Source organism: Takifugu flavidus, chromosome 13 (genome assembly GCF_003711565.1).
Source record: "Takifugu flavidus isolate HTHZ2018 chromosome 13, ASM371156v2, whole genome shotgun sequence".
NCBI lineage: Eukaryota > Metazoa > Chordata > Actinopteri > Tetraodontiformes > Tetraodontidae > Takifugu > Takifugu flavidus.
This window is the reverse complement of record NC_079532.1, coordinates 14,892,705-14,919,052: the sequence shown is the minus strand read 5'-3', so window position 1 is coordinate 14,919,052 and position 26,348 is coordinate 14,892,705. Positions and strand designations below refer to the sequence as shown.

The window sequence follows — 26,348 nt, the reverse complement described above, 5'->3', positions numbered from 1 at the left end:
ACATATGTGAAATACATTGTGCTCAGCAGTATTATGTAATAGCCAGACAGCTGAACAGAGAGCACACGAGAGGTGACCCTATTCAATACTGGCCTTGTTGGGCATATATTATTTCAAAAGCACATCTAATGAGAGAGTTCGGTGCACCTTTAGGTGTGCGGCTCTACAGGCGTGAGTTTATGTCAAGTTGCGTTAGTGCAGATCTGTGTTGCCGGGGCTGTGTCAAACAGGGAATCACCACAAGAGGGAGGGACTTGAGCTGCAGGACAATGCTGGTGTTTGTGCAACGGCCCCTGAGTGGAGTCTGGCTCTCTCAGATCGCTCTCGCCTGACTACCATTCCTGCACACATTGTTGAAGTGAAAGGAGAGTGGACAGCTTGATCCTGTCTGTGGGATGCGCCGGCAGAGGTAGGAGCCTTCATTTTGATCGGTTCTGTATTAAATATGATGGAAGAAAAGGAAGTGTGGTTTAAAAGTTGTCTTGTGGAGTTTGGACCGTGCGAGCAGGGGTGTCATGGGGATTTTTAAGGGAAATAGGGGACTGGGAGCTAGAGGGTGGCTTGGGGTGAGGCACCCTTGTCTGTGTTTTGGCAGGGTCACCCCCTGTGTGTAAATGAAGCAGAGCTGAAAGAGAGTTTCACAGAAAGAGGCTCAGGAAAAGGCATGTGTAGAATGCGACTAGGACACAGCAACAGAAAAGAACACATTAAAGAGACTAAATATATCCAACAGTTATACTTTTAAACTTGAATTGAGATAAAATTCTTGGGCTTCAAACAGGTAATTATCACATACACAGTGGTAAAAATAGAGACATAGAGATTAGGAAAGAACTTAATCAAGGAGTGGATTAAAGGGGGAAGACAAGAATGAAGAAATCACATAAATACGACCGAAAATGAGTTTTGGAAAGTAACTGAAATGAGGAGATAAGGTTTCATTAAAACGTGCAACCACACACAATAGTCCAGTATATCCAGGAACGACAAAAAAGTAGAAAGAAATACAAGAACCCTGTCAAACAAATTCTCCAACTTCCATTCAAATTGTTCAGCGCTTTGTAAATGCAAGTGCAAATGCTGGGAAAGAGAATCAGGTAAGCCCCTAATTTCCAGTTCTGCTAGCTGAACTGCAGTTATCCCTTTAGGCTGGCAGATTAGAGGGACTCAAGATGTTCTGTCTCAGTGTGGTAGTCCTGAGATATGTTGCTGTTCACATTTATGAATGACTGAACATTAGAAGCTCATAGTTGATGCGAAGTTTTTAAGGGACTTCAGAACATCTTATAACGTCTTAACAAATATGTATTTGACAAATATGTATGGGACAGACAAACCTCATAAATCCTGAAAACAGGAGTCTACCGAGTGGTCTTATTGTAGGGATTGTGAAAATTCTCTCCATATGTTTTCTTTCCAGTTGGACCTTCCAAGCAGTGGGTTTTGCTGCAGACTAAAGTAAAGTAGAAAACTGGTCCAGGAGACATACGTCTGAAAGTCGTGGTTTTGGCCACAGCACAAAAAAAAGGGCGTCTACCCATGCAAGAAAAAAGGACAATAAGAGAGAGTTGGGCCAGTGTGACCACATTAAAGGAATCACCAGGGAGGGAGGGCGACAACTGATCAGGAGGAGAGGTGTTATAGGCAAGAGGAGGCAAGAGAAGAGGAGCAGGACTTGGCGAAGGAGAAGAGGAGAAGTGGGCCTGGTGCCCAAACGCAAGTATGGCAGAGAAGAAGGTTAGGTGTGTATCTATCTTCAAATCAAAGCATTTTCACTATGTGGGAATGAAAGCTGTGTTATTTGTTTTTTTCTCTCTATGTGCACATGCCCGTGTGTGTGTATCAGCATCATTTGTATCTTTGGTTGGATGCGTCATTTGCATGCCTATGTTTACATGGCTCTGTGCTTGCATGTGTGACCGTGTACATCTCCATGTTGATCCCATCTGCAGCCTCCCTGCTAAGCTGATTAATGGGGGTGTGGCAGGCCTGGTTGGTGTTACATGTGTCTTTCCTATTGACTTGGCCAAGACCCGCCTTCAGAACCAGCAGGGCGTTCAAATCTACAAGGGAATGTGAGTACAGGGCTCTCCTGTCCTGATTTAACCTGATTGTGTCACTAATGCCACATAAAATTATGTGTTATTACATGTACATTTGTGTGTGTGTGTGTGTGTGTGTGTGTGTGTGTGTGTGTGTGTGTGTGTGTGTGTGTGTGTGTGTGTGTGTGCGTGTGTGTGTGTGTGTGTGTGTGTGTGTGTGTGTGTGTGTGTGTGTGTATGTGTAGTGGCAGCAGCTAGTGGGACATCTCTTGACATTTGAAAATATATAATTACAAATGGCGTATACACAAAATATGCTAGAATCTATTAACCATCTATGAATCTGTTACCCATTGTTCAACCATTAAAAAGTTGAATAACAGTTATCATCAGGTAACTCTGGTTTGAGTTAAAAAGAAAACAAAATCATAATGTGAGCAGACTTGTAGAGTACTTTTCCACTGAAGCACAGAGGGTGGAGCAACATTCACTCTCTCCCACAATGTTTTAGTTAGTTTGTCCAGAAATCACACACAAAAAGCATACTATGTGCAATGATTGTACACAGTGCATGCCTGTGTTGATGGACTGCCGTGGCAACCGACACTGAGCCTGGATTTGATGTCTTTTCCATACACATCGTACAATGATTCTTTGAAAATGCACACATAGATAAAGGAGACTAAAGGGGAAAAAATGACACATTTGATTATAGGTTAAAGACTATGTTTTTCCACTGTGATTCATATGGAAAAAATCACCTTCATACCTGACTCTCCTCATGTCCTTATTCCATTTCTTTTCTTTTTGGAATGGAAAAAAAATACTGAATGGTTCCTGCGTTTCTCCAGCAACACTGTTCTCTATCCAGCTGTAATTTCAGCACATAATTTCAGCTCCTCAGAAATGCTCTTGTGATGAAAGTTGTGTTTATTTGTTTTATTTCAAGGCTGGATTGCTTGGCTAAGACGGTGCACACAGAGGGTTATTTCGGATGCTACAGAGGTAGTTTTTCCATTTCTAATCCCTGTGATAAACAACACATTGAGTGTACCTAATCCTGGCTCCCACGCTGTTTTTTTCTACTGTGAATCCTCGATCTTTTCAGTCTCAGTCATCTACTATTAGCCTGTACTAGAGAGCAATAAGCTGACCTGGTTCTATTTGGGCACCTCAACTTGTTTGTGTGTTTCCAGGTGCAGCAGTAAACCTCACTCTTGTCACGCCAGAAAAAGCCATTAAGCTGGCTGCTAATGACGTCTTCAGACAGATGCTCTCTAAGGATGGGTACGTTGACCCCATCATCACTCTTAACTGTAGCTTCTCTGAAACATCTGCTGATATGAGTAGTTTTGGCTGATACTGTGCACTTGATCCTGACACTCTACTGCTCTTACAGATATTTGCCACTGTGGGGGGAGGTGCTGGCAGGGTGTGGAGCAGGTACCTGTCAGGTGGTGGTCACCACACCCATGGAGATGCTTAAGATCCAGCTGCAAGATGCTGGAAGGCTCAGTGAGTTGTTTGCTAAATCCTTTTGTTTTCTAAAAATCATGTGAGTATCAACATTCTGCTGGTTGTACAGCAACTCTAAGGATGACGTAATGAACATTAGCCTTCATGTTTATTCTCTGTCTTTGACTATCAGTAGCCCAGAGACCTGTTCCGACTCCAGCTCAGGCCAGTGCTGGTCCAGCTCCATCATTGGCAGCTCCTCCACCCTCCAGACCGTCTCCCTCAACTAGACCTTCAGCTATGGGCATCACAATGGAGCTGTTGAAGACACATGGACTGGCAGGCCTCTACAGGGGAGCAGGAGCCACCTTAATGAGGTCAGACATTAACATCTACCCCCCTCCACATACACAAAATGGAACTACTTGCATAACTCCATTGTATTTCCAGACACGTGTCACTCTGCACTGATCAATTCCCTCCTGCAGCGATGTCTAGCTGTTGCTACAGTTAAACAGGGTCATGTCACTTTATCACACTGCTCTCCCACTGCATTTACTGTTTAACCATTTTTAAATTATATTTTCCAGGGATGTCCCATTTTCGATGATCTACTTCCCACTGTTCGCCAATCTAAATGCACTGGGACAAGAAGGAGGGGGTAACGTTCAGGCCCGGGCACCTTTGTGGCAGTCGTTCATGTCAGGCTGCGTTGCCGGATCAGTGGCAGCTGTGGCTGTAACCCCATTGGATGGTGGGTAAAAATAAAATAAATAAAAAATGTCGCTTTATGCAGTGCAATTTTATAAAACAAGTTGAATATATCACTGTTGTGATGGACAATTTTACATCGCCCCCCTATAGTGATAAAGACACGTTTGCAGACTTTGCAAAAGGGTGAAGGAGAAGACACGTACAAAGGAATTATTGATTGTACACGGTATGTGTTTGAGTTAATCACTTGCCGCTTTATAATGTCAAAGCATGAAGGCTTTTTCTAACAGTTGGTGCTTTGCAGGCGCATCATGATGCGGGAGGGCCCATCGGCATTCCTGAAGGGAGCAACATGTCGTGCACTGGTTATTGCACCTCTTTTTGGAATTGCACAGGGGGTCTACTTCCTAGGGGTAGGGGAAGCAGTGCTGGGATTGCTGGAATAGCACCACTGGGATTTTTGTGGTAATGGCTCCTCCACACAAACTATCTGCCGCTTTTCTATGTAGTGAAAGACGAGTGAAGGAACAGGAGAACACGGCCACTAATCAAAGGAAAAGGAATGGTCTGACAAATAAAGAGGTTGTATTTACTAAAATGTGGAACAAATTGTTTCACACTAATCATGTTTGTCTCGGTAGGTGAAAATTTTTCAAAGGTTGCAGCTTTTGTCAGGGCCCCAAAATCAGTCTTGACACCAGTTCAGGTTGACCCATTTATACAGCATTTTCTAATTCTTTTTTCTTCTATTGATGCAGTTTAAAAATAACCAAATTCAGTGAGGATTTCATTGCTGCCCCCAGTTGTGACAAAGGATTCGTCAATACACACGCATACTTCATTCCCAGCAGTTAATGTCTGGGTTTTTTACGCCAGGTTGTCATAGTAACACATTTATACGACTTTGTCTGAGGAGACCTCAGGAGGAAATATTGTAAAGAGAAAAAAAAAAAAATCTAGTATCAACAACTGAAAAACAAAGGATCCTGTGATTTTTTTTTGTATGTTATAACTTCTTCAGGGGCTTCTTCAGGGGCATTTGAAAATGTCATCAATGTGGGCCACTATTTTTGTTGGGGCAGGACCTAAACACAAACTCGATCCCCTAAAAACGGGTTCCTATAGCTACAATACTTTTTCTAATGGTGCAAACAGCCGGGCCTGTACATTTTTTACCAGTTAATTCTGTCAGAAGGCTGTTGGAATTCGGCTGGCTGGATTTGATTTGACCATCAATCCCCCCATAAATACTTCAGAATTCTATTATAGAAATCTGAATGGATGAAAAGCAAAAATGTGAGTTGTGATTGTGGGATGTGTTAAATAAGAAATAAGAGTAATTTTGTTCTTTTTTGTGGCTGTTAAGATGTTCATGGTAGAAAACCGTACATCATTGTTCATCAGCAAAGCTGATTGTAGTAGATGTTTTAAATGCAAGAACTATTTCAGATGTGACTTATAATGGTGACGATTGTGATGTATATGTCTTGAAGAGGACATTGAAAACATCTGAAAAAAAATCCATTGGATTGGGAAGTGTTGCCTGCCAGGCACTCTAAGGTCATATGCTAATCTAAAGGTAATGCTTTAATCCCAGTTTAGCGTACAATTTACCCTAACACACAGCTCACTTCCTGCCTACAAGCCACCAGTTAAGACTGCAGGGCTGTTGTCATGTTAAAAAACCCTATTGGAAGCCTCGGCCTGCTTTTATAGTTGCATATTTTGTTAAAAAAAATAAATAAAGAAGAATGTTGACTATACAATAATGACAATATAACACAAGTAAAGCCTTATTAATGCTGATAGTTTGCAAAGCAGAAATCTCTTGGGTGAATTCAGTGGATTTGGTGATGCTGAAATCATGAGGGCAATTCAATCAGACCCATGAAGGAAGCTGGGTAGCACTTAATCACTTTTTTTTTTTTTACATTTTTAATGTAAGACCCATTTTGTCATACTAGTGCAAAGAGGTTACTATGTTTTTGTCCTCAATGTAGAGTGAAAATAATGCGAAATATGACAGCTTTAAATAAAGAGCTCTCATCCATGTCACTTCTTTGTCACACACTTTTATTTCTTTGGTTGTGGTCAACTCTTAAGAGTATTCTAAACAGTTAATACTGCCCTGTTACAGACTGTGGCTCAAAATAAAGGCATATAGAAAATGTCAACATGTAACTGTTAGTGACTTAAATATGTTGCTTTGGTAATTTAAACCAAGCATTAAAGCAATGTTCTTCCCAGATTAAAAGGGATGGATTACATATTTGCAAAGAGGTAAAATAAGAAGTCACTGAAATAAAATTGCACTTGTAGAGTCTGTCTAATCGTCGATAAACAAAAAATACCAAAAGCGCATGAATGCCATCAAGTCATGTAGTCTTTTTCACATTTAATGATAGCTAGCTAAATGCAGAGGTTCTTGTTCACCATGACAACAGTCTGAGGTCATACTGTATTCGATATTCCATTTCTTTCTGCTCCATTCTCCTGAAATAGAATATCAATCCATAAACTTGCGGTTGGGATTGGCACCAAACAAGGTTACTCTGATCTCAGGCATCATCTGTAAGATGTAAACATCGGATGTGAGTATGTTCTGGGAAAACATGCTTTTCAGGTCATGAAGCTAGTTAAACAAATACATAACAATGAATAATGTTCTGTCTTTGGCTGAATAATTTCCACCTTCACACATCTTTTGTTAAGAAATATGTTTAATATTTAACAAAAGAGAAAATGGTGAAGATCCTGCAGGTTTAACTTGTTTTAAAAAAACATTTTTACCTGAACTGACTGATATTTCAGGATTAGCACATAATAAAAGTCTTCTACATTCTGTGTATCTACCTTTTCACAATTAAACCGGACCCAATGAGTTATCATAAATTAATATACATGATTAATATTTCCTCAAGTGACCTCACTGGAAAACTCAGTGGGCTCTGCTGCAATCTAGTGGCATCCAGCGGAAACTACATCCAGTTCATTAAACATGTCATTAAAATGCATTTTACAAATAAATGTTACGCTACCTGATGAGCAATGAGTGCTGCCCGGCTCTCCAGAGTGTTAGATACTTTTATCTTCACATTATCATTATACAACTCAACTCCACCAGCACTGTTGTGACAAAAAGTGGAAAATCAGCCATGTACCTACTCAGAAAAATAATTATGATCTGTGATATGTCTTACATTTCTGCTGGAAGAAACCGTCCAAGGTCAATCTTGACAACTAAGTCACACTTCACTGCTTCTCTGTAGACTGGGATGTTCTTATTGATGGCAGCCTGTTAATCAGTATAGCCCAATATGACCCACTTTCATAGAAACAAATCAATATAATTAAGCAGTAATTACTTGAGCATTGTAAAAACGACAACATTTACCATCATCATATCAACCTCACCTGAACAAGGTCTACATCCTGCTGTCGACAGCGAACAGTAACTTTAGGTTCCAGCAGCTGATAGAACCCCTGAAATGTGAAAAAGACAACCACATTCAGAGCTGATAAGGAGCCAGACAATAAGCTGCGTTGTAGGCTTTACCTGAAGAAGAAGGCCCTCCAACAGTTCAGAATACCGTGCTGAGTCCTTGGCAATATCTATGAGTCTTTTACGAGCCTCGTTCAACAAATCCTAAGACATTAATTGCAGGACTTAGGAGAAAATGACATCCAATACAGTTTTAAGTCTGTACTGTCAACTCTAACCGTGATCATGTCATCGCGGACTTTTAGCACCTTCAGTCGCGCTTGGTTCTTCAAGTTGGACATTTGGCTTAGTGGAGTGAGAGAAAAGAGAAAAGTGGAGAGAGAAAAGAGGAGAAAAGATTCAAATGAACCCCTGTTAGTCAACCACCCCACTACAGTCAAATTATATATATATATATATATATATATATATATATATATATTTTTAAATCCTAAATTATATGTGCTGGGATTATAAAATCTGAAATATTTAGATGCTTGGGTGAGAAAAACAACAGGCAGGCAGGCAGGCAGGCAGACTGACTCAATGCTTCCTCTTTAATATACTGGCAATAGGCATCTCACATTTTTTTATGCTGTTCGATCTGCTTCTCCTTCTTCTCATAGTATTCCATTATTTTGACACGTTGAGTCTGCACCAGGCGTCCCTTCTCAATGTTAAACTCTTCCTCTGCCTGGGAAAAACAGGAAATGACACACAACAAAACAACCATAAGTCAATTCAGGGGTGAAGAAGCCCTAAATCACAAAACTGGTGAGCACACAACAGTTACCTTTGCTTCAATTTCCTCAACCTTTTCTTTGGCTTCTTGCTCAATGAAGGCCATCATATGCTTGATCTGTTACAAGAAAAATAACAGGACAGAATTCTTTTCAAAAAGAAGTACAGACCTCTTAAATACTGTCATGAAATATTATTTTCTTTCATTTGTGTTTTATGAACAGCCCAATTAAGCACGCGCGCGCGCGAACGCACACACTGTTGCAACAACATTGAGATCTCGTTATAAAAACATCAGCCAGTGGTAGGTAATCATTAGCTGCACAGCAAATTACATTGCAACCAATGGTGGTTCAACTTGACACTGCTAGCTTGTTTATCTGGTTAACATTATTTTGGGTGACACGAGTTATAACGGTTTCAACCACAATAAACTTGGTAAAACTACTAGAAAGTTAACGATACCTGTTTTTGCACATCCGCATCAGTGAGCGCCATGTTTATGTTTTGTTTTTTTAAAATATCTAAAATTGATCTTGCAAACTACTGTTAGAGGAGAAAACTTTCCTTTTCTTCGTTGATTAATCTAAAGTAGAGTTATACGACAGGACATCCGGGGAGGACTTTCAAAATAAGTCTACTCAGAACTGCGAGGAAATTCTGGCGAAATTAGTAGAGCTATTTATTCATTTGGCAGTATAGATCCAGTATTGCAGTTTTAAATATTTGTATATTACAGTCATGTAAACCTATATATAAATATGTATTCATATTACAATTCCCACCGGGGTCTATATTAGTTGGGAGTCACGTCACATACTATAAACTCCCGCAGTTTTTAAAACACGATTCAGTTTTTGTATTTTTCCTGGCTCCTTTTATGTGATTCATTAACGCTGTAAAATGACAGTTGCGTTTTCACTTCCGTTCTGACAAACTCCAACGTTTTATTTTGAAGGTAACAGAGGAAATTAAGTTTGCTTCTCTTCTAGAGGACACAGCTAAATTGGTTTTTACTGCTGCCTGCTAGCGGGGCTCTCTGCGTTCTCTTCAGCAAATTCTGCCACTGGGAGGGACTGTGTCGCCTAACTTGTCCCTTAAAAGCACCTGGTTGCCTTTGAAAAAGGACGGTAAGAATTTAGGAAACGCGGACGTTTTTATCCGAAAGGCACACATTATTTATAGTTAGCTAATATATCGTAAATGTGGGATGAGACATTTCATGGACGACTGCCCTCAAATGTGACGGTTTGTGTGTTGTTTATTTATAGTGTCGAATGGTTATCTAACATGATATACGTGGTCGTAATTGTGAGTCAAATCTTCCAGTCATGTTACAAATAAAATAAAATTATTTACTGAATATATTTCCTTCCTTATTTGTTATAGCATGAAATAAAAATCTTCATAGTGTTGTCTCAATCAAATTTTATTTTGATACCTAAAAGCGGAAGTCCTTTCATAATCAAACAAAATGATGTTAATCTCATTTTTACGCTTTGATTCGCCTCATTTTAAAACTGATGAACTTTAACTCAAAAATTTTCTTCCAAAATTCCCATAAACGACCTGTTTAACGTGCCTCAACGTTTAGATTACATTTTGGTTAATTTGGCGCTGTGGGATGGCTTGTTGAAATAATTTTACTTCGTGCAATCTGTAAACGAACACAAATGAGACAGAGGCCTGTTTTTCTCTTTGTGTTGTCAGTTTTCAACAATTCAAACATTAATAAAGATCAGTTATAAGTTGTGACATGTTCACACGATTTCAGATTTTGAGGACAGCTAACAGCTGAAGACAGTTAACAGTTATTTATGCTTTGATCTTCTTGAAATCAGTAATTTGCCCATATATCCGACAGGGAATAATGATTATTGAACCAAAGAGTGTATTTTCTTCCTCTGCTTGACAGGTGACTCGTCCAGCTTTGACCTTAAGAGCCTATGTGCCTGAGAGCCTGACCCAGGTCTGTCCAATGGCTGCTTCAGGCCCCGCATCTGCTACCTCCAGCACCTCTGCCACCACTGTGCCTGACGGTTTCCATTACGAAACCAAATACATTGTGCTGAGCTATCTGGGACTGCTGCCTCGACCACAGGGTCTGATTAGAGCTGAAGGTCCGAAAAATTTCATGTTAAACTAGTGATTTACAACATTGGGCACAACCATCATATTGTATTATATAGTTTTTTCTTTTCTTTTTTACACAGTTCTGTAAAAAGAATAATGTGCACAGTTGTAAAATATTCTGGGCATGTAGACAAGTGTTCATTTATTTCAGTAGCACAGAAGTTAGTCTGTACATGTCAGTGATCATTATGTAGCGCTTGCAAATAAGTCAATGCTACATGATGCTCTAAAGAATTTATACGACAGGACATTGTCTGGATTTTATAAAAGCCTTGTGTCTTAGCCTCAGACTTTCAGCTGCTTTTCATTTATGTGTATACCAGATACACACACCAGGAGTTTCTGTTTGTCCTACCTTTCCAACACATTTACGAGTCTATTACCAATCTGTGGCCTGTGGGTGATTGAATTACGCTGGTAAATCTCACACTGATTCCCACCAGGTTTTTTTTATGGTTATAGAAGGTGTGCTAGCATTGAAAAAAACTTTGGTGAGTACAGGGCTACAGTTTTACAGGACTATTTGAGACATTCTTGTCATTCTTGTGGAACGAAAAGAAGTTTTTTGAGGAACAAACAGAGAGGGGGACGTTCTCTGTATTTCCTGCCTGTCTTTATTATTATGTGCATGCTTGGAATGGGTAGACAAAGCAGAAGAGTGGCTGATCCCTGCTTTCCGCTTGATCTGGTCCAATTTCTGACAGGCTGTCATATGGAATCACTGCAGGATCACTCACACGCCAGAGAACTGAAGCGAGATTGTTGGCGGCTGGCTGCACGGCTCTCTGCTGTTTCAACAACGACCCCTGAGGAAAAACAGGCCTCTGGGTCATCATATATGTGTAGTGACAGTATATTTAGTCGCGTGCATTCGTTATTCTAAATGGAATTTGTGAAATATTGGAAACTATCTTCAGAAACTGCAGAGCTATTATCAGAAAAGTTTTTTTTGTCTATGTCAAATGTAATGGTATTGTATGAGGAGCAACAATAGCGGTTTTGCAGACTGTGTTTTTAAATACATGTATAATTCCTGTGGGGTGGAGAGACAAAGGAAGACTGACATGTTGTGTGTGTTTTTTTTTTCTGAATTCAAGGAGATAACCAGGAGGAGAGCAAGAGGAATTCTGTGATAAAACCTCAGATACAGGAAGAGCTAAGACGGCTGGAAGATGAAATAACTGCTTGTAAGTGGACACACACGGACACAAACACAAGCTGTTCCAAATGTACTGATCCTGTGTTACAAGTAGGTGTTGAGCATCCAAAGGATCCAAAGCTAAGAAGTGTATGTGTGTGCGCTATTGTTTTTACTCAGCACTGCCACCATTTGTTCTGTTTTGCGATAGGGATTGAGAACACACTCCTGCTCTGTGTGTTTTCAGCCTTTCCCACAACAGGTTTCGAGCAACACATGTCACTGGTGTTTAATCCATCCAACCCAGAGAGCTCGGTGGAAGACTGTCTCGCTGCCGTGGGAGACCGTGTGGCCCGAGAGCTTGACACAAACCTGGCAGCAGCTGTCGACACACTCCTCACAGGGTCAGCTTTCTTATTTTGTGAATGTGAGAAGTGTGGAGCTCTGCAACACACAGTTATGGCAGTTTTTGCCACAAAAAAAATAAAGTTATTCAAAAACCTGTGGACTCAGCAGTATATTCATGATGTATGAAAAGGGAATATGTGTCCACAGTTTCAGAGCTACAATCTAGGAATGAGAAAAGTCAATGTTGATATCATGCTGCATGCTTCATTTTTTTGGTGAACTTCTAGGAAGGCTGCAGGTGTAGATTTGTAAAATATGGACAAAATGATGAAGCAAATTTTAAGCAAACAATATAAATTTATGTGTTGTTCTGTCATCAAGGCAGCCACTTACAGTAAAACAGTCAGTTTTGCTTTTAACAACGTAATGCCCATTATCCATCTTGTATTAATACATTTCTGAAGTTGTTAACTTTTACCCAGGAGTAAGAAATGCCCACACACATTCACAATTTCCACATGGAAATTATAATGAGGCCAAAAGATTTCCCTCATGTTGAAAAAGATGACGAGAATGCAAATTGGCTCTTGCAGATGTGTAAAATCTTAATGTTTTACGTTAAGGGATGTTCTTTAACCAGGATTCACAGTACACAGCTGCTGTGCAAAACAGATAAAATGATAATTGTACTGGACGACCAACTGTGGCCACATGTAGCTGAGTAGATGGCAAGCGACAGCTCAGGCTTAGGGAACTGTTCACCTTCGATAAACACACTGCACATAGAAGTTTACAAATGCACAGATGATCTCCCAGCAATGATGCGTTCATCTGTTACAGACCCATAGACTACCAGAGATTCAGAGATGTGGCACTGGATCTCTCGTCCCATACTCAAGCTGGCTGGAACAAGGTGTGTAATGCCACTGCATGAGAAGCTGCAGATGAAGTAATCTCATTGCTCATCACTTGCACTCCCTTTCATAGGTCTTAGTACCTTTGGTGCTGCTCCAGGTTTTACAGTGGGAGGGCCAGTCACTGACAACACTGTTACAGTTGGGGTTGCGTTTTCTGGAGGAGGAACAGGCTGCCTTCATTATCCATGAAGGAGGATGGGTGAGTTTTTTTTAATATATGGGTGAAACAATATTATATTTATGCTTCTGTTTCAGTCTCCGATAGCAGTATCATTTGAGGTATGTGTGTGCTGTCTTTTTAAATATTTGACTGGTATATTTCAACTATGGCACCAAAGTGTCTGAAGATATTGGGATTAGATTTTTTTCTGGGGACTGGTTGGTGTTGGAAGGGAACCAGATGTGGGCATCAGTGAGCTTCTTGTAGAGATGTTGTGTACTAAAGGGTCCTGATTCCTGTTCTTTAAAAAAGCAGCACCAAGTCAAAATATTTCGCAGAATTGGCCTGTTTGGCTGTAAAACTTGGCAATTAGTCCACATACTAACTATACTCACAATATTTAAGGGGACTTTTTGATATTTTGTTGCACAATATTGTCTTCAGTCAGTTGGTGGATGCTATATTTAGTTTCCTCTGATAACATGTATTTATGCTTATAAACATTGAACTAGAATATTCCAACAGTATTTCAGCAGCTTGAGTAATTTGCATTTTTCACCTAAATATGAACTTTGCTGTCCAACACCATTGTTTGCAGTTACATATTAAAAGTTGATCTGACATAAATTCAGGTAAGAAAAAAGCAACAATGAAAGTAAATATGATAATATGCAGGAATTTATTTGAATCTTTTTGATTTATTTTTGCTGTCATCATTGAAATTAAACTTCTGTCATCATAGCCTCTTCAGCGTGTCATAAAGGGGTTTTATGGATGATGTCATGCTATTGAAGGTTGATGTGTTAGCTTCCGCTCTGCTCACCATTACCTCATGGTAATGACGTCCTTCCTGATTTTCCTGTTGCAAATGGTGGCAGTAGTGTGCTGGCTCTGAACAACAGTACGATACTGCTTGCTGTTACGTCACAAAGGATGAAGAGATGAGCGACTGGGGCAGGATAATGAGGGAGGGGGAAATAGACAGAGTGGCGATGTGGAGGGAGGGGAAAGAGACAAGGGAGCTCGGTGAGCCAATGAGAGCAGAGGGAAATCTCCATTAGTTTAACAGCTGCATGCGTGCACAGTTCTCCTTGCCTGGCTTCCTACATCTGCTCTGTCTTGACGATCTGAGTTTGATCTGTTCGTAGCAGGGATTCATCCGAGGTAATGTTGTTTTTACTTGTGAAATGTCTGCATGTGTGAAAAATGTGGCTGCCTGGCAGACCGGTATTTCCAGTTCTAGCTCTTGCTTGCAAACATTTTTATTTTGTGATTATGATTCGCTACTCTCAATGGTCATTCAGTGTTTATATTCAGGCAAAAACAGAATATAGTGCAAAATCTAGTGACAACAGTGTTAGTAATTTTCAGTTGTTTGAAGTTTCAAGTAATCGATCATGCGAGTATGACAGTCAAATCATATTTAATGGGTTAATGATGTAATACATCCATGAACCCTAAAGAGAGGATGGATAATAATCTGACCTCTCAGGTGTTCTGCAATTGACTGCTTAGCAGCTGAATTTGCATCAAACACAACTTGTATCAACATAATAATCGCTCCTAGATTGACCTGTCTGTTTTTATTTTCATTTCCCTTTCATTTTAAGAAGACAGACCAATGGTAAGGTCTCAATCATTCTATTGTGAGCAGAACACTTTGTTTGGATGGATCTCATGATGTCATTTTTGGTTACATCACAAAGACAAAAAGGATTATTGTGACCTTAATTTTGATGCACACCTCAGTTGGCAGGGACAAAACATGTAGCTGTCAGACAGTACACAGCCACAGGGGTTGGGGAGGGTGGCGGGGGTGCTTTTGAAGCGATGTGGGGGCATGACATGATATGTCACCATCCAGCTTCTGAGTTCTCATGTCAACGAATGAACATTTTGTTTAGAGCTGCATTTGCGTCAGTTCTCAATGCCCTTCAGGGTTTGATAGCAAAAACTGCTGCGTGAGAACCAAGGGTGCAAAAATGTCCTTATTGTTCATGTGTTTGGGTTTGGAAAGTGGATTCTAAGGATTAAAATGCTTACAACAGTAACGTGGCCACTCCTCAATTTGATAAGCAAATAGTAAAAGTAAAAAAGCAACTAATTAATTGATATGGGTTGCAAAGTAGGAGACCCCCTGGGAAGACCCAGGATCATGTATTGAGGGCGATGTACTAAAGGGTTTCTAGCCTGTGGTGTGTCACGGCACATCATGCACTGTTACACCACTCCCCAGTGTTATGTAAGTGCCCTCATGTGTATCCCTCTGCATTTGCATCCATGGGAAAGTGGTAGAATTCAGACCGTCTGCACAGACTGAGGAATCCACCGAAATAACTCTCATAATCCTCTATCAACATTGTCACCAGGCGGTTTGTCTGTCCCACTTGTAGCTGTGTTGTAAACCTGCAGTAACATTGCAGTTGCCAACTCCCAGGCACTACCATTGGCTTGTCACGTGTCTGTTTTTCAGTTTCACATCAATGGTGAAGGTATCTTCGGAGAGAACCTCTTTTCTAGATGCAGGTTGTTGTGCAGCAAATCCCTCTAACCCTAACACATAAATCCTTAACTTTTTCACAACCTTTGTACAGAATGTAATTCTATGTTCATTTGCATGAAATAGTAAATGAACTCGATGAACACAAATGAAGGCCAGAATTTGGACGCTCACTCACTCAGTGATGCACGCACACACAGGCTTATACTTTGTAGACTTTGTGAGAACTTTCATCGGCATCATTCATTACCCAGTCCCTAATCCTAACCATCCCAACTAATCACCTGTTCTTAACCCTAACCTAAACCCAATTCTAACCCCAACCTCAAAACCATTTCTTGGCCCTCAAACTTTTAAATTGTTAGGAACAGCCAAAATCACTCCCAAAAAATGTCCCCACTTTGCTAGTAGAAGTATTTTTATACTCAGTATACAACAACTACAAGAACACACACACTCTTGAGAGAGGTGGATTGTGGGTGATTCCACACAGTCATCATTTCTGTGGAATTGTCTAGTTTAAGCTTTGTTGTTTTATTTGCAAGTGAAATTGGTTTCATTAATGTAAGAATAATTGTGCAAAGTTCGAGGCTAGGGGTTAGGGTGAGGGTTAGCAGCATTCTTAACTCCACCCTCAGCTGATATGTGAATTCAGTGGAATTTAGCAGTCATCTTTGTAAACGTCATGCGTTTGACTCCATTACATTGATTACATTACATTTTCATTGATTTTTGTATTTCCCAGCCCTGAGCATATGTAACATTCTTCGCTTCTCCTAAAATGCTGCCCACTTTAGTAAATATTTTCAAAGTTTTCTGGCACGATAGCTGTCATGTCATATCAGGAATCTGCCTCAGATTACATGTTAAATATCTGAGCAGTTTAGGCCTAGGCAGTGCTGTTTCAGTTTTATTGGCTTGGCTCTACTGCAAGAATTTCTTTTAAGCAGTTGATGTTTGGCCTGGAGCGAGGGTGGGAAGAGAACACCTGATGAAACACCTCTGAGTGTAGGTTTCTGCTTCAGCAATACTTGGAAATAACAGAAGACTATGTCTGGAGCAGATTTCCATTTACTTTTCTCACCAGAGTGTTTAATTTTCAGTAAATACAGTAGATCTGCTCTTGTTCACATTATTTTTCTAGATTTTGATCATTTTTTTGTTGTGATTGGATGGTTTTCCTGTGGATTTTTAGAATTTCTGGCATTCACATTGTGGTGACATGGAGCTTTGTCCTGAGGTTGAGGCTTTCACTCCAGCTATCCTACATGTAAATCAGCTTATGGTGAAAGCAAATGTTAGATAACCTTAGAAGACCATTTTAATCTCTTTCCTGTTCTTCATCTGGGATGTGAGTTCCCCCGAGGAAAATGACCTTGACCGGCTTGATGATGTCATATAAAGGTCTTATTTACATAGATGAACATTGGTTTACATGCTTATATGTGCAAATGTGAGACAGAAGCAAATTGGTGAACTGCTGACATTCCAAAAGACCATAACTATGTTAGTAATTTATCAAATGGCTGAACACTTCCTGTTTGGACCATCTCTCTTTGGGCTTTGCTTGGAGGATCTCTAGTTTGGATAGTTGATGTGGGTTCTCACTTCTGTGTATTGTCTGCTGGATGCACAGGCTGAAACAGATGACCTTGTGATGATCTTGTCAGTGTGATTTTTTCAGTCACTTAAATTTTGACAAAAATATCTCTGTGAAATTTTGTCCAGTCATTTATAACTCTCCTAAAAAGCAAATGAACTTTTAGAGTTTATACTTTGAAATATAATAACTAGGAATTGCCAGCATTTTTGTTTTGGTTTTTTTTGTCGCTTTTTCCTTTTTGGAGTGTTGACTGAAACCAGTTATCGGCCTGTTACACCTGCATCACATTGCTCTCTAATCTGCAGAATAAATAATACAGCCAACCATGATTTATTTTTCCCTAGATTTCACATGGAAAGCTTTAGGAAAGATATTTTGAGGTCACATTAGTTCAGCAGATAACATTGGATTTATTTAATCGTATTTTGCTTTAGCGACACAATATCTGTCGCCACATGCTTGTATGATGTAATCTATTACGTAAAACAAATGTGCAGATGGCTGCTGACGTTACCTGGTAGGGGCTGAATCCCACTAGGTGGCGTATAAAGCTAATTATAGTGAAAAGCAAATGAACAAAAGGAAATTGGCATTCTGAAAACTGTTTTAAAGGACTAGATTTTGTCTTTGTCATGTTGATTTGACTTTATTTAACTTCTTGCGATTTTTCTTAGTGAGTGAAATGAAAATTTATTATATTCATTTTGGTTTTCACAACATAATTAACAGCCTACTACTGTCAACTCTGTCTCTGTTTGGAACAGTGTGAAATATTTGGCCTGGAGCCTGAAGGGGAGCCAGGGGTGACCATTGCTGAAGACAGCAACGACATTTACATCCTGTCCGGGGAGAAGTATCCTGACCAGCTCAGCCCACCTTCATCACTGCTTTGTGCAGGAGAGAGCAGCAGCGAGCACAGCTCCTGGCCCACGGAAAGCTTACCCGTTTCTCTGGCCGGCCACGAGTCTTGGGCTCAGGTGGGCGAGATGGACCCTGAAGAGTTGAAGAGTCTGGACAGTAATGAAGGGGTGGCTCTGGCTGAAGAGCGTAGCGAGAACAACTCCTCTAACTCGGACATTGTCCACGTCGAGCGTGAGGAGGCTGAACTGCTTGAGGAGGTCTCTGAAGCTGGAGTGATAGAAGAGAGCATGATGAGTGTTTTAGGCACAGAGAGTGAGCTGGCTGAGCTCAGGGAAGAGTGTTTGGAGGGTGTGCCCCCTGTTTCAGTATCAACAGCAGCAGGCAGCAGCACCCCAGCCTCCCTGCTATCATTGGAGGAACCTGTTGTAATTGAAATACCCACAGTCTACTCTGCAGAACCTTCCTTTGCCTCCTCCGAGTTACTTCCTCCAGATGCAGAATCTGCCATACCCCCTGCCTCTGAGCCAGAACCTTCAGCAGCTTTATCTGTCCCTGCAGTAGAAACAGAGTCTGAGCCAGAACCAGCAGCTGCCCCTGCCCCAGCACCTGTTGAGGTAGCACCAGCATCTTCAGACCGGGAAACTTCTTCCAGTCCAGCAGAAGCTGAAGCCAACACTGACCCTGTTCCTGGAGGAGAACCAGAGCTAGAGCCCAATGCAGTGCCTCCCCCACCAGAACCAGAGACTGTGGAAGTACCAGAGGTAGCGGAGGCTGTTACCCCAATTCCAGGGGCTGCTGCAGAAGCCCCAGCTGAGGAGCCACCAGCTCAGCTCAACCAAGCACCGGAGCTCCAAGTGCTGGTCTATGGTGGTGCGACGCTGGTGGCCCTCGCTGCTGTTATCATATATAGCGTCATCAGATACAGGAGAAAGTAGTTCTGTTTCAGGGAAGGGAGAGTTATTGGAATAAATGTATCTGTACACACAATGTGGGATGAGAAATTGTTTTTGAATTTGCGAAATTGGGCTTTCAAGTGTTAACAATGCTTTTGGAAAAACGATACAGCGGTACGTGATGCACTCCTATGATTATTATTTTTCTTTTAATTATTTTGGGCATTGTATTAAAATTCTACAAAAAATCTCCTGAAAACTGAGTGTGTGAACTTCTTATCCTCCTCTCAGGTTGGTTTTAGAATCCTTGGCTCTGTGCACTTTTCTGTCACTGCTCCACTGAGTGATGGACCTATATTTTTTGGTGACAGTCACATTCTGTCCCTGAGAAGAATTTTCTAGTAAGCCACTGTGAGGTGATCAATTAGATGAGACAATCATGAGGCATTTACCTGTTTGTGTGTTTTGATGTATGCATAAGGGTTTTAAAAAAATCTGCAAATGCACTCCACCTCTTGCCTTTCAAGAAAACCTCAAAGTGATTGTATACAGTTCTTTATATAGATAGTACAGTGCTAATGTCTTCCCTATACATTAAAGTACAATGGCTTATCACATAATGTCTATGTATATGAAGTTATGACTTTAACCAGTGCTGTCCTTAGGAGATTCCACTAGAACAGCATGGATGTTTAAAGACATTTTGATGGACTGGTGTTTTGTCAGTATTTTCCTTGGACTAGCATACTGTAATGAGGCAGATTTTAGTTTGTTTCATATAGGCTGTGCATCATGAAACATTTGAAAAGGCTACTAAATGACCTCAGGTTAGTGGCTTCTGCTCAACATCTTTAACCTGGTGAATTATACCCCAAGAGTAGCCACCTTTAGTCATAAAATCTACATACGTATGACTCTTAGTTCCTTACAGTGTACAAATGTGGAGCCAATAAACAGATGCTGTTATTTAATGCCTGTGGTTTCATTTGCTGCCAGTATGTTACACACCCACTTGCCTAATAACAAGCAGAACTCTGCCATCGCTCATCAGTTATGGCATCTGATCCCTTAGAATACCCAATTAAAGCTTAACAGAGGAACAAGTTTATATCGATCAAGGCCAAAGCTATATGGTTGCCATCAGATTGAAAGCTGTAATAAAATAACAATATAAAACGTCTTTTAAAAAAAGTATTTTATTACAGTCAAACCTGATGATTCAAACACTGAGGTTACTGAGTTTTCTAATGCCTTAATGTAGTCAGGATTGACATCCATCTATACAGGGTAGTTTTGCTGAATAGTCAAAACCTGATACAAACATACTTTTTCCCTTTCCCACGGTTTTTGTTGACAAAAATACCCATTTTTTCAAGTATGCATCTAAAAATGCCATTTTAAAACAAAGTTTACATTATCAAATAAAAAATAATTCAATTTCTCCATTTTGAGAATGGTAAAAGTATTTATGCTTTCTTTTCTGTGAAATGTTCTACTTCTGCAGAGAGAACCAGCCCCTGTGGGACAGTCTGAGATTTCCCCACTTTCACTCAGTCACCTGGTCCTCGAGTGAACGATGTAGTGCAGCGTGGTGGTGAAGAGGTTTCTCAGCAGTTGTGGCGTCTGCTCACACACTCCTTTCACCAGAGCCAGAGTGAGGGCCAAAGTGATGTGCTCCTGAGCACATTCCTTCAAAGTCACACTCTGCATCATGACCCTGGACACCTCCCTGGAGAGGTGATCTTGCCACTTCTAAAGGTTAAAAAACAAATAAACCCCAGAGCACAAAGAAAAAAAAAATCATGTTTAGTACAATCATGACAAGATAGTAATTATGTTATCTTGGATTTAAAATAACCCCTGTAACACAACAGTTGGGTAGTTTAATGTAAAGGTTCTGCAGAACTCTGAACTGCAGGTAAGACTTACATCAGAGGTGGAGATCAAAAGGTTCCTCCTCAGGTTCTGTGTGGCCTCAGCCAGAAGTCGATGTTCCAACTGGTCTGCAATGTCTTTCAGCTCTTCTGCAACCTGCTGGGCAGCTGCTGCACCCGCATGAAACATTTCCAAGGAAAATAACACTTAAATGGCTGATCATAAAACGACTCAAGGACACATACACGTGTTTAAACGTGCCATACACTTAACTCATATCAAACACATCCAAACCTCACCGAGCCTCTGGAACTCAACACCACGCAGACGGAATGTGATGCCAGTGGACCGCAAACCGTCGGTTTCAAGGCATCCGTCATCCAGCGATGCCCCCGTACAGCCATTCAAGTCGATGCCCTGAGTTACTTCCTGCTCCAGAGACGCAAGCTCATCTCTGTAATTTGCGCTTTTATAGTCCGCTTGAAGGAAGGATAAAATGACCAAAGCGGTTTCTGGTTCATCCATCTGGTCCTGTTAAATCTGCACAGTGAGGCATCAATGCTAGCAACATACGAAAAAACGAGAAGATTCTATCAAAGTATTCAAAGGTATCGACGATTAATGAGCGGTGTTCAATGGAAAGGGTAAATTAGCGTGGACGGCAAAGTTAACTTCTACTTGCAAAGGATATAAATAATTGCGGAAGCGTTTGAAACTATGGCTAATACCGGTACTTACATTCCGTTATTTGAGAGTTGAATAACTCTGCTCTTCAGGAAACAGAATAATAGTGTGGCAGTCTTAAACTGACGGTTTCGTTATCTTTGCGCGTGTTGTTGAGGCGCATCGTGCATGAACGCATAGCTGGATCAAAGGAGGAAAAACTGCATTCCAGCCGTCACAATATAGTCGTTTACCTGCAAAACTCAAAAAATATTCCACCTGCTTACTGTCCAAACCCTACTATTTGAAGGCCTCCCGCCAAACTATTGTAATTGCATAACTTACGTCATTTCCGGCCATTTCTTCATAATAAAATCTGGATAAAGAGTGAAAACGGTGCATTGCAGAATTGTAAGGATAATAATTCACTGTCCCACAGTCACAGTTGGATGCAGTTGCTGATAAAGACTAAAACTTGGAGCTGAAACTCCCCTGCAGTATTTTTTTCACCTTCCATTGTAATTAAACCATCACAAACACATTCTTTAAATTTAAAAAATGCTTAAAATGTTTATTTACAGTTTAAAACAAAGGAGTTGTTTGTTAAGTACACAAATCTGTATAATTTACATGCAATTAAAGTCACTTTTAATGTCAATTTGAAAAGTTGATGTGCTGTTGGTGTATTCTACTGCATCAGAGATCTCAAAATATCCCATTATACTCCATATGCTGGACAACCAATGCTCAAGGATCTTGCAGTACTCCTACCAACAAGCCTTCTGCCCGTTTTGGGCTGACACCCCAGTTTAGCAGGAGATATCACCCGAAGCCCTAATTTCTGCATAGGGGACAAAACTGCTTGGCGTGCCTCCTGAAGCTCTCTAGAAATAATGGGAAGAGGGGGCGAAGTGAAAATACAAGATTACATTTCCGCAAGATGAGTTTTGAAATCTTTCATTTTGACCCTTACTTTTCAAGCATGGCAGTCTTGAACTTCTCTACATTAAGCTCTCTGCGTAGCTGAGCTGCCAGCCTCCCAGTCTTCTCTTCTCTTAACATCACATGCTTGCAAAGCTCTTTGGCTGATGGACGTTTTGTCAGGTCAGGATACAGCAGCAACTATGATAGCAAACAGAAAAAACATTTCTCTCTACATAATTCTCTTTTAGAGTGCTTTTACCCGAAGGCATACCATTTACAAAACAGCTAGAAAAAAACAATATAACCTCATTTAAACTGCAAAAAAGTTAGAACTACACACAATGGATAGGAAAAATACACTAAAAACTCAAATTACATCATGATGGACAAAAGCAACAACACCCAGATAACCATCAGCACACGGCTAGATATAGTGCATATATATAGTGCAAATACCTAATAAAACATGTTTCAAAGTAATTATTCAAGCATTGGAAAATGACAGGAGATGAGCAACCTGCAGCAGGGCTCTAAAGGGTGGGGACAGCTCCTGTGGCAGTTCAGGCAACTTCCCTTCTCGCAGGTTGTGCCACTCATCTCCATTTTGAGGCAGTGGAGGAGCCCCGGCAGCCAGCAGCACCGTCAGACCCAGAGCAAAGATGTCTGCCTTGGGGAGGTTACTGTAATCCTGGAGGATGGAAAGATCGAGATGAATAAAAGAATCAAAGAAACTAAAATATTTTTCAGATTTCAGGCCTTTAAACTTTTGAGGCATAATTAAATCTGGCCCCAAATGAGAATTCTTATTTGGGTGAAATCTAATGTTGAGAATATAGAACTACCTAATTTTTCAAGAGTTAAAGGAGAAATTTGATGGTATTTTTCTAATAATTGTTATTTTGTAGTGACATTCACAAATGCCACAGCTCCCATCCATGACTGTTTGCTATTTCTGAGTTTCTGTAGAAACATGATATCCAAATATCAATATCACTGGAGGGGAAATCACATTAATATATAGATATTTTTTAAATCTTTTAAACACAAATATTGCTCTAAATATGGTGAGGTTATTATACAATATAAAAATCACTTTTCATAACATATTTGATGACGGACGGGACCTATGACAGCAGCACAGCTTTTTACCTCATGCAGAACTTCACTGGCCAAAAAGCGGCTGTCGCCTTCTTCTACTTGAGGGTTATTGGTTGATGTCACGTGACCCAGATCCCCTACAGAAATTGGTAGGCATCAGATATGATCACAAACACCACGTTAACTGCATTTAATTGTTAAATACCAATTTTATAAACAACTCCTGTGGAAGTTCTCCCATCATCATCTTCTTCGCTCTCGCCTTCACATGCGCCACTCGTGTCAGTACGCTGGCAGACGAATATATTACCTGTTAAGAGTTAAAATGAGATTTTAGGCACAAGAATGGAAAATGAGTGACAAGCACAATGAGACACACTTGGTTTGATGTCCAGATGTACAAGGCCTGAGCCGTGGATATATTTCAGCCCCATGGACACCTGCAGGAGCAGATCCTTTAACTTCGGCTCTGAAAACAGCTCGCCATGCCCCTCCTTCTGCAAAATGGCATCAGCAAGACTTCCACCTGTAGCACAAATGCAATGAGGTTTTCCAAACCTCGCAATTCAAGCTAGTGCACTGACCATATGAGAATTCACTAACTAAACTAATCTATCTACCATCACAGTATTCATTCTGAATGATCATGTGATCATCCTCTGCCCATGCCGAATAATATCGAACAACATGTGGGTGGTGGCCAAGTACAGCATGCGCGTACACTTCCTTAAGTGCCAGCTGCCTGAGAAGACATTACAGCAAGGGGGAGATTTGATGCACACAGAAATAAAATAAAAATTCTTTGTCCTTGGCAGAGAAATAACATGCTGCTGACTCACTCGTTGGCAGAGCCTGCCAGGGGTCGTCGAGATCGTTTTATGGCGTATAAGCAACCGTCCAGCCGCTTCACACATTTGTAAACTGCCCCAAACTCGCCCACGCCAATGCACTCCAGCTCCAGGAACTCGCTCTCATAGCGAGACAGCATGAAAGCCTGGACAGCACGTCTCTGCCAGACAAACAGACGCAGGGGCTGACACAACAAGAAATCCCTAACAACAGGAACACACGTCACAGAACCAAGCCTCGAATCCGACTGCAGCTAGAGCGGCAGAATCACCAGATATGGCCATTCTTCCGATAAAGATGTGGGATTTGCTGTTGGAAATTCCTTATTGGATGTCCCAGAAACAGAACTGGCAGCATGTAATTTTGGACAAACCACACAATGTGAGGAGGCAGAGGAAGATGACAAAACGGCTGATGAATTTATATCAGAAGCATCTGAGAGGGAGTGTTCCAGTAACTAGAAGATAGAAGAATAGTACCTTAGGTGGGAGGAAGGTTTCTTCATCCTCCTCAGATGATGTGAGACTGTGTTTTAACCTGACATGAAAATGAAATATTTTGTAAGCAGACAGAAATCCAGTATCTTAATGAGATGTGACCTACATCCTGTTTTACAATACAGACAGTCTCCCCAATTTGTGACCAAAATGAATAAATCCCTCATTAGGGATTAAAAGTGTTGACCACATAACAGCTTGTACCTTCGTCCATTGTCTTCATCATCATCACCCCTGAAACTGGTCCTCCACTGCAACTCACTGCTCCTGCGGACTGTTTCAGGAGTGAATGGATTCACATTGACCGACTGAGGAACATGGACGTAATTTGCAGCGGTGGAGACAAAGCGTAGGGTCCTCTGAGTGCGGCAGTTCTTAGTGCTGGAGCAGGGCTGGGAGGACTTGGAAAGCAGGCTCTGCAAGATTGGAGGGAGACAACAAAATATACCCACCACTGGGTTTTGACTGAGTTTGTGTTCAAAACCTAGAACAGGTCTGTTTCATCTGAAGTGTGCTGAATGATGGACCCACCTTTGGTGTGCTTGGAGAGTCACAGAGCCTCAGTTTCCTCCATGAAGCATAAGGTATTGGGCTAGTGCACTGTAAAGGGGAGGATGCGGTGCTGCTTCTACTGCGGTGACGTTGCGGCCTAGGAGTCTTGCATGTTGACTCATGGTTCAAAACACTGGAGCTTGCAAATCTGGGACTGCGGATCCTGAAGGTGTAGTAGTCGGAACTGTTGTCGCTACTGCTGCTTCCTTCCTCTCCACCACTAGTGAAATTCAGCTGCTGACTGATCCCATCAAATGGTTTTGCCATGATTGGAGCCTGAGTTTTGGCACAGACTTAATTTTAAATGTTTACTTGTTTGTGACACTGGAACGCTTCAAATTTAGATTCAAGTTGTGTGTTGGGTTATTAGCAATTTGTCTTCAGGGTGAAACAAGTATGAAACTGATTAAAGTCTGCATGGACAATGACCTGATACTGTCCATGACAACTACTGCTTTTTGTTCATAACAAATCAACTGGAAAGCTCCACGAAAAACAAGCTATAAAATTAAAGCACGCTAGTCCAACTACACAAAAAGCTTCCAAGTTGAGCCACAAAGATGCATAGTTCTTTGATTCTAAACATTGAACCATGTTTATTCTAAATACTCACGAACGAGTCGCCGTCCACTTCCGCTGCTTAACTTTCGCGCCTTGCATGTAAATGACTTCCTGTTTAAATGATCTGCGCAACTGGGTAAACACACCTTTTTCTCTGATTAGCTGAAATGTTAATAAACCATCAACCTGGATGTAATTTTAGTAACGTTGAGTAAAATAAATAACCAACAAACAATAATACTTTAAATATACATTCAATTGTTGCAAGAAAATATGAAATTTACCAGAATCCAAACTAGAAAATGTTGAAGTAATAAACATTTACCTATACTATATATTATTA

The 26,348-nt window shown here is 40.8% G+C and overlaps 5 protein-coding genes across 10 annotated transcripts; 2 read left to right on the top strand and 3 right to left on the bottom strand.

Annotated features, from left to right (window-relative positions):
* Positions 1-253: 253 nt before the first annotated feature.
* Positions 254-6,266, top strand: slc25a18 (solute carrier family 25 member 18). Of its 2 annotated transcripts, none has more exons than XM_057052527.1 (10): positions 254-409; positions 1,421-1,742; positions 1,953-2,075; positions 2,992-3,047; positions 3,239-3,329; positions 3,442-3,557; positions 3,694-3,874; positions 4,088-4,251; positions 4,362-4,437; positions 4,516-6,266. In XM_057052527.1, exons 2-10 carry the CDS (start codon positions 1,723-1,725, stop codon positions 4,655-4,657), a joined length of 969 nt encoding a protein of 322 aa, XP_056908507.1. In that variant the 5' UTR covers positions 254-409; positions 1,421-1,722; the 3' UTR covers positions 4,658-6,266. The 2 variants fall into 2 exon arrangements, with proteins under 2 accessions (XP_056908507.1, XP_056908506.1); XM_057052526.1 differs by having other exon boundaries at positions 3,691-3,874.
* Position 6,267: 1 nt separating this feature from the next.
* On the bottom strand, positions 6,268-9,142 carry atp6v1e1a (ATPase H+ transporting V1 subunit E1a). Of its 2 annotated transcripts, none has more exons than XM_057052529.1 (9): positions 8,899-9,142; positions 8,486-8,551; positions 8,277-8,386; positions 7,962-7,998; positions 7,768-7,857; positions 7,626-7,694; positions 7,412-7,506; positions 7,250-7,337; positions 6,268-6,780 (listed from the first exon to the last, which is right to left on the bottom strand). In XM_057052529.1, the coding sequence occupies exons 1-9, from the start codon at positions 8,929-8,931 to the stop codon at positions 6,718-6,720; spliced, it is 651 nt and encodes a 216-aa protein (XP_056908509.1). In that variant the 5' UTR covers positions 8,932-9,142; the 3' UTR covers positions 6,268-6,717. The 2 variants fall into 2 exon arrangements, with proteins under 2 accessions (XP_056908509.1, XP_056908508.1); XM_057052528.1 differs by having other exon boundaries at positions 7,932-7,998; positions 8,899-9,141.
* A 282-nt stretch (positions 9,143-9,424) lies between these two features.
* Positions 9,425-19,957, top strand: bcl2l13 (BCL2 like 13). 2 transcript variants are annotated; one of them, XM_057052589.1, is made up of 7 exons: positions 9,425-9,563; positions 10,349-10,553; positions 11,664-11,753; positions 11,952-12,108; positions 12,893-12,965; positions 13,040-13,168; positions 17,997-19,957. In XM_057052589.1, exons 2-7 carry the CDS (start codon positions 10,412-10,414, stop codon positions 19,026-19,028), a joined length of 1,623 nt encoding a protein of 540 aa, XP_056908569.1. In that variant the 5' UTR covers positions 9,425-9,563; positions 10,349-10,411; the 3' UTR covers positions 19,029-19,957. The 2 variants fall into 2 exon arrangements, with proteins under 2 accessions (XP_056908569.1, XP_056908567.1); XM_057052587.1 differs by having other exon boundaries at positions 9,444-9,681.
* Positions 19,958-20,164: 207 nt separating this feature from the next.
* bida (BH3 interacting domain death agonist) lies at positions 20,165-21,871 on the bottom strand. 2 transcript variants are annotated; one of them, XM_057052597.1, is made up of 4 exons: positions 21,600-21,871; positions 21,161-21,401; positions 20,916-21,028; positions 20,165-20,738 (listed from the first exon to the last, which is right to left on the bottom strand). In XM_057052597.1, exons 2-4 carry the CDS (start codon positions 21,384-21,386, stop codon positions 20,541-20,543), a joined length of 537 nt encoding a protein of 178 aa, XP_056908577.1. In that variant the 5' UTR covers positions 21,387-21,401; positions 21,600-21,871; the 3' UTR covers positions 20,165-20,540. The 2 variants fall into 2 exon arrangements, with proteins under 2 accessions (XP_056908577.1, XP_056908576.1); XM_057052596.1 differs by having other exon boundaries at positions 20,916-21,031; positions 21,600-21,866.
* A 194-nt stretch (positions 21,872-22,065) lies between these two features.
* Positions 22,066-26,197, bottom strand: wee2 (WEE2 oocyte meiosis inhibiting kinase). Of its 2 annotated transcripts, XM_057052590.1 has the most exons (12): positions 26,058-26,197; positions 25,424-25,720; positions 25,097-25,308; positions 24,875-24,932; positions 24,386-24,555; positions 24,167-24,288; positions 23,926-24,072; positions 23,752-23,856; positions 23,598-23,683; positions 22,966-23,136; positions 22,498-22,646; positions 22,066-22,408 (listed from the first exon to the last, which is right to left on the bottom strand). In XM_057052590.1, exons 2-12 carry the CDS (start codon positions 25,709-25,711, stop codon positions 22,243-22,245), a joined length of 1,674 nt encoding a protein of 557 aa, XP_056908570.1. In that variant the 5' UTR covers positions 25,712-25,720; positions 26,058-26,197; the 3' UTR covers positions 22,066-22,242. The 2 variants fall into 2 exon arrangements, with proteins under 2 accessions (XP_056908570.1, XP_056908571.1); XM_057052591.1 differs by having other exon boundaries at positions 25,424-26,141.
* Positions 26,198-26,348: the final 151 nt, after the last annotated feature.

What these genes read in the sequence shown, in the direction of transcription:
- bcl2l13 (XM_057052587.1), top strand. Translation starts at nt 9,637, where the DNA reads ATGTGGGATGAGACATTTCATGGACGACTGCCCTCAAATGTGACG. An exon ending in GGAAGATGAAATAACTGCTT is followed by an intron (nt 11,754 to 11,951) that starts GTAAGTGGACAC and finishes GTGTGTTTTCAG; the next exon opens with CCTTTCCCACAACAGGTTTC. An exon ending in TTATCCATGAAGGAGGATGG is followed by an intron (nt 13,169 to 17,996) that starts GTGAGTTTTTTT and finishes TGTTTGGAACAG; the next exon opens with TGTGAAATATTTGGCCTGGA.
- bida (XM_057052596.1), bottom strand. Translation starts at nt 21,386, where the DNA reads ATGGATGAACCAGAAACCGCTTTGGTCATTTTATCCTTCCTTCAAGCG. An exon ending in TGTTGAGTTCCAGAGGCTCG is followed by an intron (nt 21,032 to 21,160) that starts GTGAGGTTTGGA and finishes ATGCGGGTGCAG; the next exon opens with CAGCTGCCCAGCAGGTTGCA. An exon ending in TTTTGATCTCCACCTCTGAT is followed by an intron (nt 20,739 to 20,915) that starts GTAAGTCTTACC and finishes TTTAACCTTTAG; the next exon opens with AAGTGGCAAGATCACCTCTC.
- atp6v1e1a (XM_057052528.1), bottom strand. Translation starts at nt 8,931, where the DNA reads ATGGCGCTCACTGATGCGGATGTGCAAAAACAG. An exon ending in TGGAGGGCCTTCTTCTTCAG is followed by an intron (nt 7,695 to 7,767) that starts GTAAAGCCTACA and finishes TTCACATTTCAG; the next exon opens with GGGTTCTATCAGCTGCTGGA. An exon ending in CAGCACTCATTGCTCATCAG is followed by an intron (nt 6,781 to 7,249) that starts GTAGCGTAACAT and finishes TACATCTTACAG; the next exon opens with ATGATGCCTGAGATCAGAGT.
- slc25a18 (XM_057052526.1), top strand. Translation starts at nt 1,723, where the DNA reads ATGGCAGAGAAGAAGGTTAG. An exon ending in ATGGCAGAGAAGAAGGTTAG is followed by an intron (nt 1,743 to 1,952) that starts GTGTGTATCTAT and finishes TCCCATCTGCAG; the next exon opens with CCTCCCTGCTAAGCTGATTA. An exon ending in GCAGGAGCCACCTTAATGAG is followed by an intron (nt 3,875 to 4,087) that starts GTCAGACATTAA and finishes TATATTTTCCAG; the next exon opens with GGATGTCCCATTTTCGATGA.
- wee2 (XM_057052590.1), bottom strand. Translation starts at nt 25,711, where the DNA reads ATGGCAAAACCATTTGATGGGATCAGTCAGCAGCTGAATTTCACTAGT. An exon ending in ACTCTCCAAGCACACCAAAG is followed by an intron (nt 25,309 to 25,423) that starts GTGGGTCCATCA and finishes CCAATCTTGCAG; the next exon opens with AGCCTGCTTTCCAAGTCCTC. An exon ending in ACATCTGGACATCAAACCAA is followed by an intron (nt 23,857 to 23,925) that starts GTGTGTCTCATT and finishes AACTCTTAACAG; the next exon opens with GTAATATATTCGTCTGCCAG.